The sequence below is a fragment of the Osmerus mordax genome, chromosome 20 (genome assembly GCF_038355195.1).
Source record: "Osmerus mordax isolate fOsmMor3 chromosome 20, fOsmMor3.pri, whole genome shotgun sequence".
NCBI classification, from domain to species: Eukaryota; Metazoa; Chordata; class Actinopteri; order Osmeriformes; family Osmeridae; genus Osmerus; species Osmerus mordax.
In genome coordinates this window covers 305457-322276 of record NC_090069.1, presented here as the reverse complement: position 1 = coordinate 322276, position 16820 = coordinate 305457, and the positions used below count along the sequence as shown (strand labels likewise).

The following is a 16820-nucleotide window of genomic DNA, read 5'->3' as shown; positions in this document are numbered from 1 at the left end:
TTATCAACCGCTTTGTCTATGCCAAGCACGTTTGTTTGGCTATTCACTTGTAGGCTACATCCCGACATCCACTGCCTCTGAGATTTATAGAGGCCTTAATCGAGGAATCCAACGGCACGTTGGCGGATTGTACAATCCTCAAACGAATTGACTGAAACTGGCACAAACGAACAGGCCTGTCGAAACAATTAAGGAATCGAGGAAAAGCGTCGATTATCATTATTAAGGCGCATCTCTGGAGCTCGTGAGGTGATGATATCACGCACAGGCGTAGCCTAATCGTTCGTGCTGCATATGAAGTGTCGCCCATTTGATTTTAAAGAGAGGATGAGAGGATGGGATGAGGATATCGTACATGTCAGTGGCGGTGGGAGCACAAAACGGTTGGGATATTTAGTAAAACTACATTAGTTCACCCGCCTACCCACGAGCCTATATCGGCGGCTCCATGTTATTACCCCACCATCCTCCCTCGGACAGACGGGTTATTACCCTGAATGGGAACCACATGTGGCCTACTTGATGCGGGAGCATTCTTTTAAAGACAACACATTCCAAACGGACTCATTTGTATAACGCGTTTACTTAACGCCCCGTCAGATTTTAAAGATTGACATTTGACAGAGGTGGATTTGATGACACACACCTGGACACGGCTGTGGTACTGTGAGGGTGTAGCTCTGTTAAAACCAGGAGATTCCCCGCTGACTGGAGGTCCAAGCGCTTCAAGTGTGCCGTCGGTGGGATTTGGGTTGTTCTGCGCAACATGTGTAGGCCGACATAGCCTGTGTCATAGAGCTTCATAAGACGTCAAGATTTGCCAGGCAATAGCAAAGGACGAGGATATGAATCCAAGAAGATGATGATGCTGGATACACAGGTAAGATAGGCTATAGCCTAAGACGTTTATGTTGGCACTATAAATGCTCAAATTCGTAAAAAGCGTGTAATGACGCAGACTAGACTACTATGCTTCTTAGGAACATTAGTTACACTGTCAGCCAGAGCATCACCTCAGGTCTGGCTCCTGGCCAGCTCCTTGGTGGGTTGCCATGGCACCATGGTCAGGACGCGAGCTGAGGTTCTTCTGCCTCAACGCCAGGGAACATGCGCAGAGCGGCTTAATCACACTGCCTCTGCTTCTTTAAATGGATGGTTTTATGTGTGAGAGAGAGTGAGTGAGAGAAAGTACTACAGAGAACCATCGGCCATGTTAATGCTACAGTAACATGATACAGGAAGTAGACCAGCTGTCTCACATCTCAAGCGGGTGTTGTGGGATTCAGTGTGCTTATAAGAAGTGTGTGTGAGAGAGAGAAAGTGTGTGTGTGTGTGTGAGAGAGAGAGAATATGTGTGTGTGCACTCTTGTGTGTCCAGCTCCTCCCTGTGTATGGGCCTGTCATTCAGTATCTAGCACAGCTTGGTGGCTGTGTTCAGCTGTAGCTGTCAGCTGGCAGAGTGTTGCTAAGCTAACAGGCCAGACAGCCAAGCCTGCTGTGGTCTCCATGGCAGCCAGCCCAGTTTACACCAGTGTGGGAAACAGGGAGAAAATAACTTCTAGCTGTGACTCCAGGCCTTGCCAAACACCCAGAAGAGGTAGCATCTGGCTAGTAAGCTAGTCTGATCCACGTAGCATTATAGGGTTAGGAGCATTAACATTAGCATTATTCATCATGTGGAATCTGTACATGAGAGCTGGACAATAAAGTGCTGATAGACAAAGACCAGGTGCACTTCTCCTTGTGTCCACCAGGTGTCACCGTTTCTCTTCAGATAAGACCCCCAGAGATGACCCAGTCTGGGGCTGTCCTGCTACAGTACACACCCACTGAAGTGAAAACCTTTTATTTTGTACTTTAAGTATGATTAAGGCTGTGGTTTTATGATATCCTGTTCTTTGTTTACCACAGACAGTGTAGCTCAGATGTTAACCACAGACAGTGTAGTTCAGATGGCAAAAGAGAACCAAGTTAGTTCTATGATTCTGTGAAATCATTTTATACAGCATCAGCTCTTTCAGGAACAGACAGTTCCATTCTGGACAATGAAATGTCATGACTCAGGATAGTGGTGACCAACTTCTCAACCAATCACAGATGAGTGAGGACATCTCAAGTGAGACACCTTCCCATCAGTCTCCTCCCTGTATTAAACACCCCCATAATGAACACCTTAATGTTAAACACTTCCATGTTAAACACCTTCATGTTAAACACCTCCATGTTAAACTCCTTCATGTTAAACACCTCCATGTTAAACACCTTCATGTTAAACTCCTTCATGTTAAACACCTTCATGTTAAACACCTTCATGTTAAACACCTTCATGTTAAACACCTTCATGTTAAACTCCTTCATGTTAAACATCTTCATGTTAAACACCTTCATGTTAAACTCCTTCATGTTAAACACCTTCATGTTAAACACCTTCATGTTAAACACCTCCATGTACATGCATAAATGAACTCTGAGATTTGCAGTTTGCCAAAGACACAAATGTTTCACGGGTTTCTAAACACCTTCTCCATGAATGTAGAGACCCCATTTCAGTAGGAACCCAGTTTCTCTTGTACCTCTCCCTGCATTCGTCTGCCTCCCCTCTCTGCACCCCTCCTCCCCCTCTCGGCACCCCTCCTCCCCCTCTCTGCACCCCTCCTCCCCCTCTCGGCACCCCTCCTCCCCCTCTCGGCACCCCTCCTCCCCCTCTCTGCACCCCTCCTCCCCCTCTCGGCACCCCTCCTCCCCCTCTCTGCACCCCTCCTCCCCCTCTCGGCACCCCTCCTCCCCCTCTCTGCACCCCTCCTCCCCCTCTCGGCACCCCTCCTCCCCCTCTCTGCACCCCTCCTCCCCCTCTCGGCACCCCTCCTCCCCCTCTCTGCACCCCTCCTCCCCCTCTCTGCACCCCTCCTCCCCCTCTCGGCACCCCTCCTCCATTTACTGGCAGTGAATGTCCTGGCCCAGCCCACGCGCAACACACAACAGATGTGGAAAGTAGAGCAGCGCTGAAGAATGCCTGAGGCCGAGTCTGCTTGACTTACAGAACTGGACACACTAAACACAGATTCTCTTTACAGTTACAAGTTTGGATCAGTTACAGGGATGGGGTGTTTGAACCGTCTATGTTTTTTATTCGTTATCAACATTATTTGTTTGCATCGAATTGTTTACTTTAGTTGGGCCTATCTTTATCATTTTAAAATCGTAACCTTGTGGACATTTGTCAGGGAATTCTTGTGATGCACAAAAACAATTGTAGGCTTATAGTCTACAATCAGACATCAAGATTAGGCCTACATGAGGGAATGAATAAATAGTAAAAAAGCAAAGTTTAGTTTAATGACAAAGCCTATTATAGGCCTACTGTACAGAACGGGTTAGGGTCAGAGTTAGTCCAATGCAACACTCCGGTGCTAAATGACACCACAAGCTTTATAACTGGGCGGTTCTGTCGGTTGGGGGAGGAGTCGAAGAGAAAGCCTGGATGTCCAAACAGATACGTGAAGGATCCATTCAGCCTTCATGACTCACACAGATTCAGGCTGTCCTCTTTGTGTGAAAAATTGTGTGTCAGTCGTATCCCTTCATGGAGTGAAAAGGTCGGTTTTCGACATTGTTACTGCCGTGGCTGTAGAGCCGATGACACCCATGGTTTATCTAACGGGAGCCCCGTGTGAGGCGCGGGGCAAGCAGGCGTCTCCAGATGGGATGTTTGACGCCACCGCCTGGAGGATCCGTCACATCTGGGAGGGGGTGAGGCTTGAGGTGGCGGGGGACGCCAGCCCCGTGGTCCTGCACAGTTTCACACAACTGGACCCCGATTTTCCACTCTTGGAGGTAACAAAAATGCCACAAATGCAGAGAGGGTTTTTATGCTTTATAGCGCAAGCACTCATTTATGTTTCTGTTTGATGTGTAGCACCTGAAGGCTGCTTTATCCACCCACAGTGAATAACGCAGCCTGTGTGTCAGTAAAGCCTAAAGCTTTGTGTGGGGGAGTGTGCGTGCAGTAACTCCGTGAGTCATGTAGGATCAAATAGCCCCACTGTGGGTTCTCTCAGCAGGCTCTGTTGTTGACCACATGCCTCCAGTCTCTGATGAGAAGAAGATCTCAGTGCTTTGTGCTGTATCAAGTACCAGTAGATACAGTCCTAATAACACATTTAAATGTAATGTCATAATAACACTTATTAACATATATAATTAACATATAATGCACAAAGTGTTAAACGCTTAATTGGATGTTTGTGAGGTGGGGGCTGTGGCTGGGGGCTGGGGCTGGGGGGTGGAGGCTGGGGATGGGAAGTGGAGGTGGGGGGTGGAGGCTGGGGTTGGGGGTGGAGGCCACAGGAGGGCTGTGTCTCTGGTCTCACCCAGGAGGAGGGCTGTGTCTCTGGTCTGAGTAAGGGAGGGAGGGAAGCTGTGCTGTAATGACAGCTTCCTCACCACCTCTGCTTGATATCTGCGCCAGTCAGGCGCCTCTTTCTGCTGTATCTACTGCCTGCCTTCAGTGTTCACCCCCTGGAATCTCCCTCTTATCTCCTGATGTATGGCTGCTGGGAAAATCTACATCTTTTAAAACATGACTGAAAACACACTGTCTGATCAACATACCCCAAACTCTGCTGAGGTCTAGGGGGAGGGGAATAGAGGAAATATTTGGTCGCAAAGTGAAATGAAAGTTGGACCAACAATTCACCCTTGTGGTACCCCTTGTTCAGCAGCCCTCCCTGCTCATTCCTGCCCTTCATGCAGACGTATTATAATGCAGGGGTATTATTCTTTCGAATTCCTGCACACGGGCATCAGACCTAGAGAAACACACCAAGCAGACTGCTGTGAGAACACACACCCAGCAGGCTGGACTCAAAACACACAAACAGCAGAATAAAAACACACACACCCTTAATGGCATCGTGTTTCATTGCCTGAAAACTCCTCTTGATAAGCGTATGAAGCCCAACGCTGGAGCGCCAGACAGGAGCTCGGATGGGGACAAAAGGGTGTCCTAAAGCAGCATGCCGTCCTGAGTTAGTTTGAGCTGCTTGGATCTATCTGGTTCCCTACCGTCGTGTTTACAAAGGTGTTGGCCTGATGTTTCATGCGCTGCTCGAATCAGCGGCCCAGGATAGAGAGGGATGTGTAGCGGTTGTGTACTCCTCATGCGTTGTGTATTGATGGCACCAGTTTGTATGTAATAGACGTGGTCTTGCCCCATCAGAGTTACACTTGGCCAATGTTCTCCCTTCGCTGGGATCGAACCTGCCATCTCTGGCATCCCAAGCGCGACCACTACCAGCTACGCCAACGAAAAGCTTGCTATTCATTGACATGGGTGGCCTGTTACATACTTGAGGAGTGAGTTTAACCTGCTACACTCAGTCAGAGGGGGACAAATGAAGAGCAGAATGGAAGACAACAAACCTGACAGCTTTGTCAGGACATGGACCTGGTGTTCAGTTTATCCAAGTTCAAAAGGAAGCTGAGAGGTTTTATAAGATGAAAAGGAAGCGGATGGGTTATGGCAGGAGAGACAGGTTGACATGTTTATGGTAAGTGGATGAAACACGTGAGTGTGTGGGTGAGTGTGTGTGTGTGTGTGTGTGTGTGTGTGTGTGTGTGTGTGTGTGTGCGAGTGTGAGTGAGTGTGTGTGCCAGTGTGTGTGTGTGTGAGTGAGTTGTGCTGCTGTTGTTTAAGCTACCTCATTCCTTCCTCTCCTGAGTGAACATCCTGTTCGTTACCCAGCTCCCCTCCTCCACCAGACACAGACTGCTGTCTGTTAGCTCCCCTCCTCCACCAGACACAGACTGCTGTCTGTTAGCTCCCCTCCTCCACCAGACACAGACTGCTGTCTGTTAGCTCCCCTCCTCCACCAGACACAGACTGCTGTCTGTTAGCTCCCCTCCTCCACCAGACACAGACTGCTGTCTGTTAGCTCCCCTCCTCCACCAGACACAGACTGCTGTCTGTTAGCTCCCCTCCTCCACCAGACACAGACTGCTGTCTGTTAACTCCCCTCCTCCACCAGACACAGACTGCTGTCTGTTAGCTCCCCTCCTCCACCAGACACAGACTGCTGTCTGTTAGCTCCCCTCCTCCACCAGACACAGACTGCTGTCTGTTAGCTCCCCTCCTCCACCAGACACAGACTGCTGTCTGTTAGCTCCCCTCCTCCACCAGACACAGACTGCTGTCTGTTAGCTCCCCTCCTCCACCAGACACAGACTGCTGTCTGTTAGCTCCCCTCCTCCACCAGACACAGACTGCTGTCTGTTAGCTCCCCTCCTCCACCAGACACAGACTGCTGTCTGTTAGCTCCCCTCCTCCACCAGACACAGACTGCTGTCTGTTAGCTCCCCTCCTCCACCAGACACAGACTGCTGTCTGTTAGCTCCCCTCCTCCACCAGACACAGACTGCTGTCTGTTATGCTGACCTTGCCTTGATGTGGGAGCAAATTACAGTAGTTTTCAATAAACAGACAGTTTTATTGTGTGAAATATTAGAATATATTATAAATTGACCTATTATGGAAAAGTAGGTCAGCAAGTTGTGCAGTGTTGGGTTGCCAGGTGATATGGGGCAGTGTTGGGTTGCCAGGTGATATGGGGCAGTGTTGGGTTGCCAGGTGATATGGGGCAGTGTTGGGTTGCCAGGTGATATGGGTCAGTGTTGGGTTGCCAGGTGATATGGGTCAGTGTTGGGTTGCCAGGTGATATGGGGCAGTGTTGGGTTGCCAGGTGATATAGGGCAGCGTTGGGTTGCCAGGTGATATGGGGCAGTGTTGGGTTGCCAGGTGATATGGGTGGCAGCTGTAATGATTCATTCAAGTCATAGTGTTATTCACTGTTACTACTGTTATAGCAATATTATGCAATATTATACAATTTGATATTTAACTTTGACATTGTATGTCAACATTGTGTGTGTTTGTCCGCTTGCAGAACGCGATGCAGGAGATCGGGGAGGAGGTGGAGGAGGGGGCGGTGTATTCCATCACGCTGAGGAAGCTGCAGATGCACCAGGCGCCCAGCAGGGGGCAGCGCTGGCTGGGCGCGGATGCGGAAGCGGCCCTCAGCCTCTACGAGACGTGCAAGGTCCGCACCATCAAGGCGGGGACGCTGGAGAAGCTGGTGGAGTACATGATGGCCGCCTTCCGGGGGAACGACTCCACTTACGTCACCATCTTCCTCTGCACATACCGCTCCTTCGCCTCCACCAAGCAGGTGCTGGACCTGCTGCTGAACAGGTGGGCTCTGGGGTGAGGTGGGGGGGAGTGGAGTGTTTAGGGGGACTGTGTGTGTGTGTGTGTGTGTGTAGGGGGACTGTGTGTGTGTGTGTGTGTAGGGGGACTGTGTGTGTGTGTGTGTGTGTGTGTGTGTGTGTGTGTGTGTGTGTGTGTGTGTGTGTGTGTGTGTGTGTGTGTGTGTGTGTAGGGGGAAAGTGTGTGTCTGTGTGTGTGTGTAGGGGTAACTACATTTGTGTGGTAATGTGTTTACCAGGTATGCTAAGCTAACTTATGTGTCTACCAGGTATGCTAAGCTAACTTATGTGTTTACCAGGTATGCTAAGCTAACGTACGGTACGTGTTTACCAGGTATGCTAAACTAACGTACGTGTTTACCAGGTATGCTAAACTAACGTACGTGTTTACCAGGTATGCTAAGCTAACGTACGGTACGTGTTTACCAGATATGCTAAACTAACGTACGTGTTTACCAGGTATGCTAAGCTAACTTATGTGTTTACCAGGTATGCTAAGCTGCAAAACCTCCCAGGATCAGAAGGCTACAGACTGACTCATGATGACCGGACCGAACTACGGAAGTAGGTTTCGCCCCCAGTCTCTCATGGCCACTGTACTGCTTGGTTTCGCCCCCAGTCTCTCATGGCCACTGTACTGCTTGGTTTCGCCCCCAGTCTCTCATGGCCACTGTACTGCTTGGTTTCGCCCCCAGTCTCTCATGGCCACTGTACTGCTTGGTTTCGCCCCCAGTCTCTCATGGCCACTGTACTGCTTGTACATTGGCTTTGCATGTACATACAAGTGTTATAGAGTGATTAAGCAGTCTCCATACCACTTATGAAAGACGTTTAGTAAGGGGTGGCTACAGCTCAGTGGAAGAACATTACGGTTCAAATCCCCCCTGTATTTTCCTTAGTTTAAAAGCATCTGCTAAATGAACACATTAATATCAATAGGTAATCAGACTGGTATCCCTCCTGTTTGGCCTAGTGGACAAGGCCTATACCGTAGCGACTAGTTGCTACCAAGAGTACACCAGAGATTGCAGGAGACCAAACTCAAGCACATCTATAGAAATGTAAAGAACAGAAAGGATGTGAAGTAGATCCTCTTACATTAGCACAGGCCTGAAGAGGCTGTCCACAGTGTGTTGGATCCATTGTTCAAACTTGAATGCTGCTCTGTATCACATTGCACACGTCATCATAACTGACCTGTATCCTTGGGAGGAAATGGCATTTATATATGTCCTGTCCTCAGGGTTGTGACTACACAGACTAAATATCACAGAGTAAACCACGTTAACATTCTCCTGTTGTTTGACTCCCTTCCTGTGTAGTCTGACTCTTCCTATGTAGTCTGACTCTTCCTATGTAGTCTGACTCTTCCTATGTAGTCTGACTTCCTGTGTAGTTTGACTCTTCCTGTGTAGTCTGACTCTTCCTGTGTGGTCTGACTCTTCCTGTGTAGTCTGACTCTTCCTGTGTAGTCTGACTCTTCCTGTGTGGTCTGACTCTTCCTGTGTAGTTTGACTCTTCCTGTGTAGTCTGACTCTTCCTGTGTGGTCTGACTCTTCCTGTGTAGTCTGACTTCCTGTGTAGTTTGACTCTTCCTGTGTAGTCTGACTCTTCCTGTGTGGTCTGACTCTTCCTGTGTGGTCTGACTCTTCCTGTGAGGTCTGACTCTTCCTGTGTAGTTTGACTCTTTCTGTGTAGTCTGACTCTTCCTGTGTAGTCTGGCTCTTCCTGTGTAGTCTAACTCTTCCTGTGTAGTCTGACTCTTCCTGTGTAGTCTGGCTCTTCCTGTGTATTCTGACTCTTCCTGTGTGGTCTGACTCTTCCTGTGTGGTCTGACTCTTCCTGTGAGGTCTAACTCTTCCTGTGTAGTCTGACTCTTCCTGTGAGGTCTGACTCTTCCTGTGAGGTCTGACTCTTCCTGTGTAGTCTGACTCTTCTTGTGTGTTTCCTCAGCACCATCTCGTCCATCCTGGGCGCGTGGCTGGATCAGTATTCAGAGGACTTCTGGAAGCCTCCTGAGTACAGCTGTCTCCGCCGCCTCGTCTCCTACCTCCACCTCAACTTCCCCGGCTCAGACCTGGAGCGCCGCGCCTGCAACCTGCTCGCTCACTTTCACCGCCGGCAGCTGCAGGAACCCGAACACGAGGGTGAGACTCTGCCGACCTCTAACCCCTGCCCTCCAACCCTGACCTCCAACCCCCAGCATGACCCTGATCACTATCTCTAATGTGACCTCTAACCTGTGCTACCTGTGCTGTCATCCCTCAGTGCTGGACCATGGCCCCTACACCTTCACCCTGCTGGAGGAGAATGGCTTTGAGGATTACCGGCCAGACTTCCTGACCTTCGACCCCACCGTGGTGGCTGAGCAGTTGACCCTCATGGATGCAGTAAGAAACCTCCATCTTGTTATGAACTTAGCCTTGCCAGATCCTTACTCACACCACTAGAACTTCACTGCACCATGAAGCAGTGTGTGTGCTGGTGTTTAGTGCACTGTGTGTGTGTTGGTGTTTAGTGCACTGTGTGTGTGTGTTGGTGTTTAGTGCATTCATAGTGGCCCCATTAATTGTTTTTACACCAGATGTACATTTTTTCACTTCCAGCCATTCAGTGGATTTATATTTATTTTTCCAAGCCTGTCAAGTGTGTTGAGATCCATTCACCCCTCTCCCCCTAACCCTAACCCTGGTGCTCAGAGATGAGCAGCTCCATAGCCTGCTGGTTAACCAGGAAGTTACAGGAAGATAACTCAGGAAGTTACAGCAATATAACTCAGGAAGTCTCCCTCCTCTCTCCCCCTCCTCTCTCCCCCTCCTCTCTCCCCCTCCTCTCTCCCCCTCCTCTCCCTCCTCTCTCCCCCTCCTCTCCCTCCTCTCTCCCCCTCCTCTTCTATACAGGAGCTCTTTAAAAAGGTGGTTCCGTATCACTGCCTGGGCAGCATCTGGTCTCAGCGTGACAAGAAGGGCAAAGAGCACCTAGCTCCGACCATCCGGGCCACCGTCACCCAGTTCAACTGTGTCACCAACTGTGTGATCGCCACCTGCCTGGGCAACCGCTTGCTTAAACCCACACAGAGGGCCAAGGTGGTGGAGCGATGGATCGATGTGGCCAGGGTGAGGCGCTGGTGTTACATGGTTTATATTGTCTCTGGAGCCTGCTTTATAATGTAATGTGTTCATTTAAAAACACGTCTGGCTCAAGCCCGTCACGGTTACAAAGGCTTTTATTTGTTACTTTTGTATTTTGTTTCAGGAGTGTCGTATTCTGAAGAATTTCTCCTCTCTGCGGGCCATCCTCTCAGCTCTGCAGTGCAACCCTGTTCACCGGCTCAAGAGGACCTGGGATGAAGTATCTAGGTAGCATAGCAGGGTAGCTAGCTCAGGGTGGTTTACCAGACATTACGTTCTTTGTTGAGCTAGTTGGGAGCAAGGCCCAAACCTGAGGAGTGTTGTCTGACAGACCTCTCTCTTCTCTCTCTCTTTCTCTCTCTCTCTTTTCTCTCTCTCTCTCCCTCTTCTCTTTCTCTCTCTAACAGGGAGAACTTCCGGATATTCCTTGAGCTGTCTGAGATTTTCTCAGATGAGAATAACCACTCGCTGAGCAGAGAGCTGCTGGTGAAGGTACCAAGACCGTGTGTGTGTGTGTGTGTGTGAGTGTGTGTGTGTGTGTGTGTGAGTGTGTGTGTGAGAGAGGATCTTACCATGTGTGTGTGTGAGAGGATCTTACACCTTAAGTGATATGGTATAATAATATAGTATAACGTTGCCCATCCATATTATAGGCATATCCTACTTCCTTCCTAGGTCTATCTCCACCTACCAGTCACATTCATCTGTATTTATCTGTGTATCTATCTGTACCTGTGTCTCTTGTCTCTGCTCAGGAGGGAACATCTAAATTTGCCACTCTGGAGATCAACCCCAAACGAGCCCAGAAGAGACAACAACCCAGACACCTGGTGAGGAGGCAGGGGGTCCAGGAGGGGGGGCAGGGGGGGGGGGGGGGGGCGGCCCGGGGGGCGGCCTGTGGTCAGAGGGGGGGGGGGGGGGGCGGCCTGTGTCTGTGGTCAGAGGGGGGGGGGGCAGCCTGTGTCTGTGGTCAGAGGGGGGGGGGGCAGCCTGTGTCTGTGGTCAGAGGGTCAGATTAGCTTTTCCTCTGTGGTCCACAGTTATGGAGCAAACTGACCTCTAGTACGCATTGCAGGAACTGCTTGTTTCTTTTAGTCTAATGTGAAGTTCTCTGCTCTGTGTGTGTGTGTGTACGTCTGTGTGTGTGTCAGAGTGTGATGCAGGGCACCATCCCCTACCTAGGGACATTCCTCACAGACCTGGTGATGATGGACACGGCTATGAAGGACTATCTGGACGTGAGTCTCAACAAACAGCATCATATTAGAATAATATACACAAGATACTGATATTAAAACAGTGTCATGTTGTTCTTCTGTGACCTGAAATACTAAACATCCTGTTCTGTTGTTCTGTCTTCATGCTCACAGGGAGGGCTGATCAACTTTGACAAGAGGAGGAAGGTAGCCTGCTACTCTGGACCACAGCATGCTGGATGGATAGATCCATAGATTATAGAGCTGCTGGATGTAGATCCATGTAGACCTGTGTCCTCCTGGCCTGTGACCTCCTGACCTGTGACCCCCTGATGTTCTGCAGGAGTTTGAGGTGATCGCCCAGATCAAGCTGCTGCAGCTGGCCTGCAACAACTACAACTTCACCAGGAACACCCGCTTCAGGGAGTGGTACTCCAGCCTGGACAAACTCACAGAGGCAGAGAGGTGAGAGGGGAGGAGGTAGGAGGGGAGAGGGGAGGAGGTAGGAGGGGAGAGGGGAGGAGGTAGGAGGGGAGAGGGGAGGAGGGGAGAGGGGAGGAGGTAGGAGGGGAGAGGGGAGGAGGTAGGAGGGGAGAGGGGAGGAGGTAGGAGGGGAGAGGGTAGGAGGGGAGAGGGGAGGAGGTAGGAGGGGAGAGGGGAGGAGGTAGGAGGGGAGAGGGTAGGAACACAATGCTAGATCTCCTTGCCTCCTAGGGTGTCCAGTGAAAGAGTGCTAGTGGTAGACAGGTTGAAAGACAGAACAGGGATATATACCTCCACATGTTAACCATACCCTGCTGCCCTGCCTCCACACATGTTAACCACCCCTGCTGCCCTGCCTCCACACATGTTAACCACCCCTGCTGCCCTGCCTCCACACATGTTAACCACCCCTGCTGCCCTGCCTCCACACATGTTAACCATACCCTGCTGCCCTGCCTCCACACATGTTAACCATACTCTGCTGCCCTGCCTCCACACATGTTAACCATACCCTGCTGCCCTGCCTCCACACATGTTAACCACCCCTGCTGCCCTGCCTCCACACATGTTAACCACCCCTGCTGCCCTGCCTCCACACATGTTAACCACCCCTGCTGCCCTGCCTCCACACATGTTAACCATACTCTGCTGCCCTGCCTCCACACATGTTAACCACCCCTGCTGCCCTGCCTCCACACATGTTAACCATACCCTGCTGCCCTGCCTCCACAGCTACAGCCAGTCCTGTGAGATTGAGCCTCTGTCTGAATCTGCCTCCAACACTCTGAAGGCAAAGAAGAACACAGGGATAATCAAGCGTTGGAGCGAGTGAGTCTCTCCTTCCTCATCCTGTCATCTCTCCCTACTCATCCTGTCATCTCTCCTTCCTCATCCTGTCATCTCTCCCTCCTCATCCTGTCATCTCTCCCTCCTCATCCTGTCATTTCTCCTTCCTCATCCTGTCATCTCTCCTTCCTCATCCTGTCATCTCTCCCTCCTCATCCTGTCATCTCTCCCTCCTCATCCTGTCATCTCTCCTTCCTCATCCTGTCATCTCTCCCTCCTCATCCTGTCATCTCTCCTTCCTCATCCTGTCATCTCTCCTTCCTCATCCTGTCATCTCTCCCTCCTCATCCTGTCATCTCTCCCTCCTCATCCTGTCATCTGTCCTTCCTCATCCTGTCATCTCTCCCTCCTCATCCGGTCATCTCTCCTTCCTCATCCTGTCATCTCTCCCTCCTCATCCTGTCATCTCTCCTTCCTCATCCTGTCATCTCTCCCTCCTCATCCTGTCATCTCTCCCTCCTCATCCTGTCATCTCTCCTTCCTCATCCTGTCATCTCTCCCTCCTCATCCTGTCATCTCTCCTTCCTCATCCTGTCATCTCTCCCTCCTCATCCTGTCTTAAAACCTCCCTGGTTCATACAAAGCCACTTGGTCTGGAAAAACTTTATTTGGATTTGATTTTATTATATTGTCCTTTTGATATCATCCTCTTTCTACCTCTTCTCCTCTATCCCTCCCTTCCTCCCTCTCACCCAACTCCCCCACCTCTAACCCCCCCCCTCTCCCCCCGCCTCCCCCCACCACCCCCTATCGCCCCTCCATCACCCCCTCCAGTCGCCAGCCAGCCAGTACCGAGGCAGGATCCAGCAGCTCCCACTCCAAGTCGTTCGACCAGCTGCGCTACGCCTCATGCCTGGGGGGAGGGGGGGAGGGGGGCAGGGAGAGAGGGGAGGGGGGCAGGGAGAGAGGGGAGGGGGGGAGGGAGAAGGGGGAGGGAGCAGACTCCCTGAGTGTCACCTCCGCTGGCTCCAGCAGCTCCGACGTGGAAGAGGTCAGCTTCATCTCACACTCACCCGACGCCCCGGAGCGCAAGGTGAGGGGGGCCTGGAGGAGACACACATACACACATATATATACATACACACACACACACATACACACATACACACATACTGGTAGAACTGCATACTATACAAGACACGCTGAGATAAATACATACCAGTAGAACTATGTACTATTCTAGATACACTTATATACGTACATATCTGTGCTTGTGTGTGTTCCTTTTAATTGCTGTCTTCTACCTAGTGATCCATCATTTATAATATGTAACACTGTTTAATCCTATACACCATTAAGATACTATATCCTGCACCCTCATTGTAGAGTCAGTGCAACTCCTTCATCCCGCACGGAGCGCCACATTTGAGAGCCTCTGGTGACTGCAGCTTTTAATTCCCTTTTGTAGACCTCCACGCCTTCCGTAAAACATTCCAATTCCGCGTTAGGAAAGTGTGGCCCCTTGCCTGACCTGGCACCCACGGTACTGCCTCCTCGTCCTGTACCACTTCCTGTTTCACTTCCTGTTTCACCCATTTCACTTCCCCACTGACGATGGATTTTGATTTCTGCTGTATCATTTTGTGTGATTTCATCCACATCTTAGTGGCAATTTTGTTGGATGTATCGTCAGTGGTGATCCATTTAGCTTTGTTTGGTTTCATACATTCTGGTTGTGGGTGTGTGGTGTGTCTCGACTGAGTTCATCTTCATACAATATTCTGGGGTTGTTGTGGGTGGGGTTTGCATCCTATCTAGAAGTCTGGTCAGTTATGACTGTCTGTGTTGGAAACATGCTGTTGTTTGGATTATTCAGTTCTGGAAGTGGGACCAGGGCTGGGGATACCCTAGGTTGATCCTGGGACCAGGGCTGGGGATACCCTAGGTTGATCCTGGGACCAGGGCTGGTGATACCCTAGGTTGATCCTGGGACCAGGGCTGGGGATACCCTAGGTTGATCCTGGGACCAGGGCTGGTGATACCCTAGGTTGATCCTGGAACCAGGGCTGGGGATACCCTAGGTTGATCCTGGGACCAGGGCTGGTGATACCCTAGGTTGATCCTGGGACCAGGGCTGGGGATACCCTAGGTTGATCCTGGGACCAAGGCTGGTGATACCCTAGGTTGATCCTGGGACCAGGGCTGGGGATACCCTAGGTTGATCCTGGGACCAGGGCTGGTGATACCCTAGGTTGATCCTGGGACCAGGGCTGGGGATACCCTAGGTTGATCCTGGGACCAGGGCTGGTGATACCCTAGGTTGATCCTGGGACCAGGGCTGGGGATACCCTAGGTTGATCCTGGGACCAGGTCTTGGTCCAAGATCACAACCATTGATTAATTTGAAGTATAAAGTATAGCTTTATTCCAGGTGAGAGACAAGAGTCTCTGCTCTGTGGGGTCCCTGAGGTCAACACTCATCAAGAGTAAAACAACCACTAGCCATCATTCATCTCCATTTAACAGAATGAGAGAGTTGAAGAGAACCCAGCTGTGTTGTCCAGGATGGGAGTGTGTCTTAGCTGTTGTCTGCCCCTCTCCTCTCCCAGTTCTGGGAGTCGACCTCCCTGTCGTCGCTGGACGCGTCCGGCATCGGCTCTGGCTCCGGTTCCAGCAGTGCCTCCTCCTCCTCCATGTCCTCCACGCCAGGTTCCCGCTCACACAAGCGCTCCGTCTCTGGGGTGTCCAGCTACTCCTCCCTCTCCCTGCCGCTCTACAACCAGCAGGTGGACGACTGCTGCATCATACGGGTCAGCCTGGACGTAGACAACGGAAACATGTACAAGAGCATCCTGGTGAGGAGGGGAGGGGAGGGGAGGGGAGGGGAAGGGAAGGGAGGGGAGGGGAGGGGAGGGGAGGGGAGGGGAGGGGAGGGGAGGGGAGGGGAGGGGAGGGGAGGGGAGGGGAGGGGAGGGGAGGGGAGGGGAGGGGAGGGAGGAGAGATGAGGGGTGATGAGAGAGGAGAGAGGAGACTCACTGAGATGGGGAGGGGAGGGGAAAGAGTTAGAGTGAGGAAGGAAGTTGTGGAGAAAGATTATCTCGTTATAGGTTGTGATTGGTGGTGTTTGACCCCAGGTGACCAGTCAGGACAAGACTCCGGCGGTCATCAGGAAGGCGATGGTGAAACACAACCTGGACCGTGAGAGACCAGAGGAATACGAGCTGCTGCAGAAGATCTCAGACGAGAAAGGTCTGACCACTAAGGGGCACTGTACCCACAACCATCTGTTATGAAGACATACATCTGTTATTAACAACATTCTGTCAATGAAGTAGATTATTAACACCATATTTCTGTTAACAACATGCATCTGTTATTAGCAACATAGATCTATAACTAACAACATCAATCTATTAATGAAGTCTGTTATCAGCAACGGATATCTGTTCTGGACGTTAGGTGATTTAGTGAACTATAGTTCTGATTCAGTCCTCAGACTGGTAAAGATGATTGTGTCCCTCCGTCCTCCTCAGAGCTGAAGATCCCCGACAACGCCAACGTGTTCTACGCCATGAACTCGTCCGCCAACTACGACTTTGTCCTGAAGCGCCGAGGGTTTCCCCGGGCGGCCCGGCCAAAGCACGGCTCCAGCTCCACGCTGCCTCGCATGAAGCAGAAAGGCCTGAAGATCGCCAAGGGTATCTTCTAACCCTAAACCATGAAGAACCACCAACCCTGCTGGAACCCCAGAGCCCCTCTGTGGGCCCCTGGCCCCCTGCCGCGAGGGGGCCCTGGCCCCCTGCCGCGAGGGGGCCCTGGCCGGCAGAGCGTCCTGCCTGGCGTCACAACCACAAGCCTTCAGGGACTCATGCAGGAGAGAGGACACTCACAGCCAGACAACGTTCAGCTTACAGACATAAGGACCCCCGTGGCTCTTTATCAGTGCAGCCAGCTGGAGATACT

General features: G+C 51.1%; 1 protein-coding gene across 1 annotated transcript; it reads left to right on the top strand.

The window, feature by feature from the left end:
• The first annotated feature begins 3645 nt into the window (after positions 1-3645).
• LOC136964339 (ral guanine nucleotide dissociation stimulator-like) lies at positions 3646-16820 on the top strand. Its single transcript, XM_067258432.1, has 19 exons — positions 3646-3834; positions 6942-7246; positions 7750-7824; positions 9214-9407; positions 9529-9650; positions 10161-10376; positions 10516-10619; positions 10799-10883; positions 11147-11221; positions 11543-11629; positions 11762-11794; positions 11931-12052; positions 12803-12898; positions 13691-13791; positions 13855-13949; positions 14325-14399; positions 15466-15711; positions 15992-16106; positions 16391-16820. Exons 1-19 carry the CDS (start codon positions 3646-3648, stop codon positions 16564-16566), a joined length of 2511 nt encoding a protein of 836 aa, XP_067114533.1. The 3' UTR covers positions 16567-16820.

Excerpts from the sequence above, each read along its gene's own strand:
- LOC136964339 (XM_067258432.1), top strand. The coding sequence starts at position 3,646 with ATGGTTTATCTAACGGGAGCCCCGTGTGAGGCGCGGGGCAAGCAGGCG. Across the intron at positions 3,835-6,941 it reads CCGATTTTCCACTCTTGGAG|AACGCGATGCAGGAGATCGG; the intron begins GTAACAAAAATG and ends GTCCGCTTGCAG. Across the intron at positions 16,107-16,390 it reads GAAGATCTCAGACGAGAAAG|AGCTGAAGATCCCCGACAAC; the intron begins GTCTGACCACTA and ends CGTCCTCCTCAG.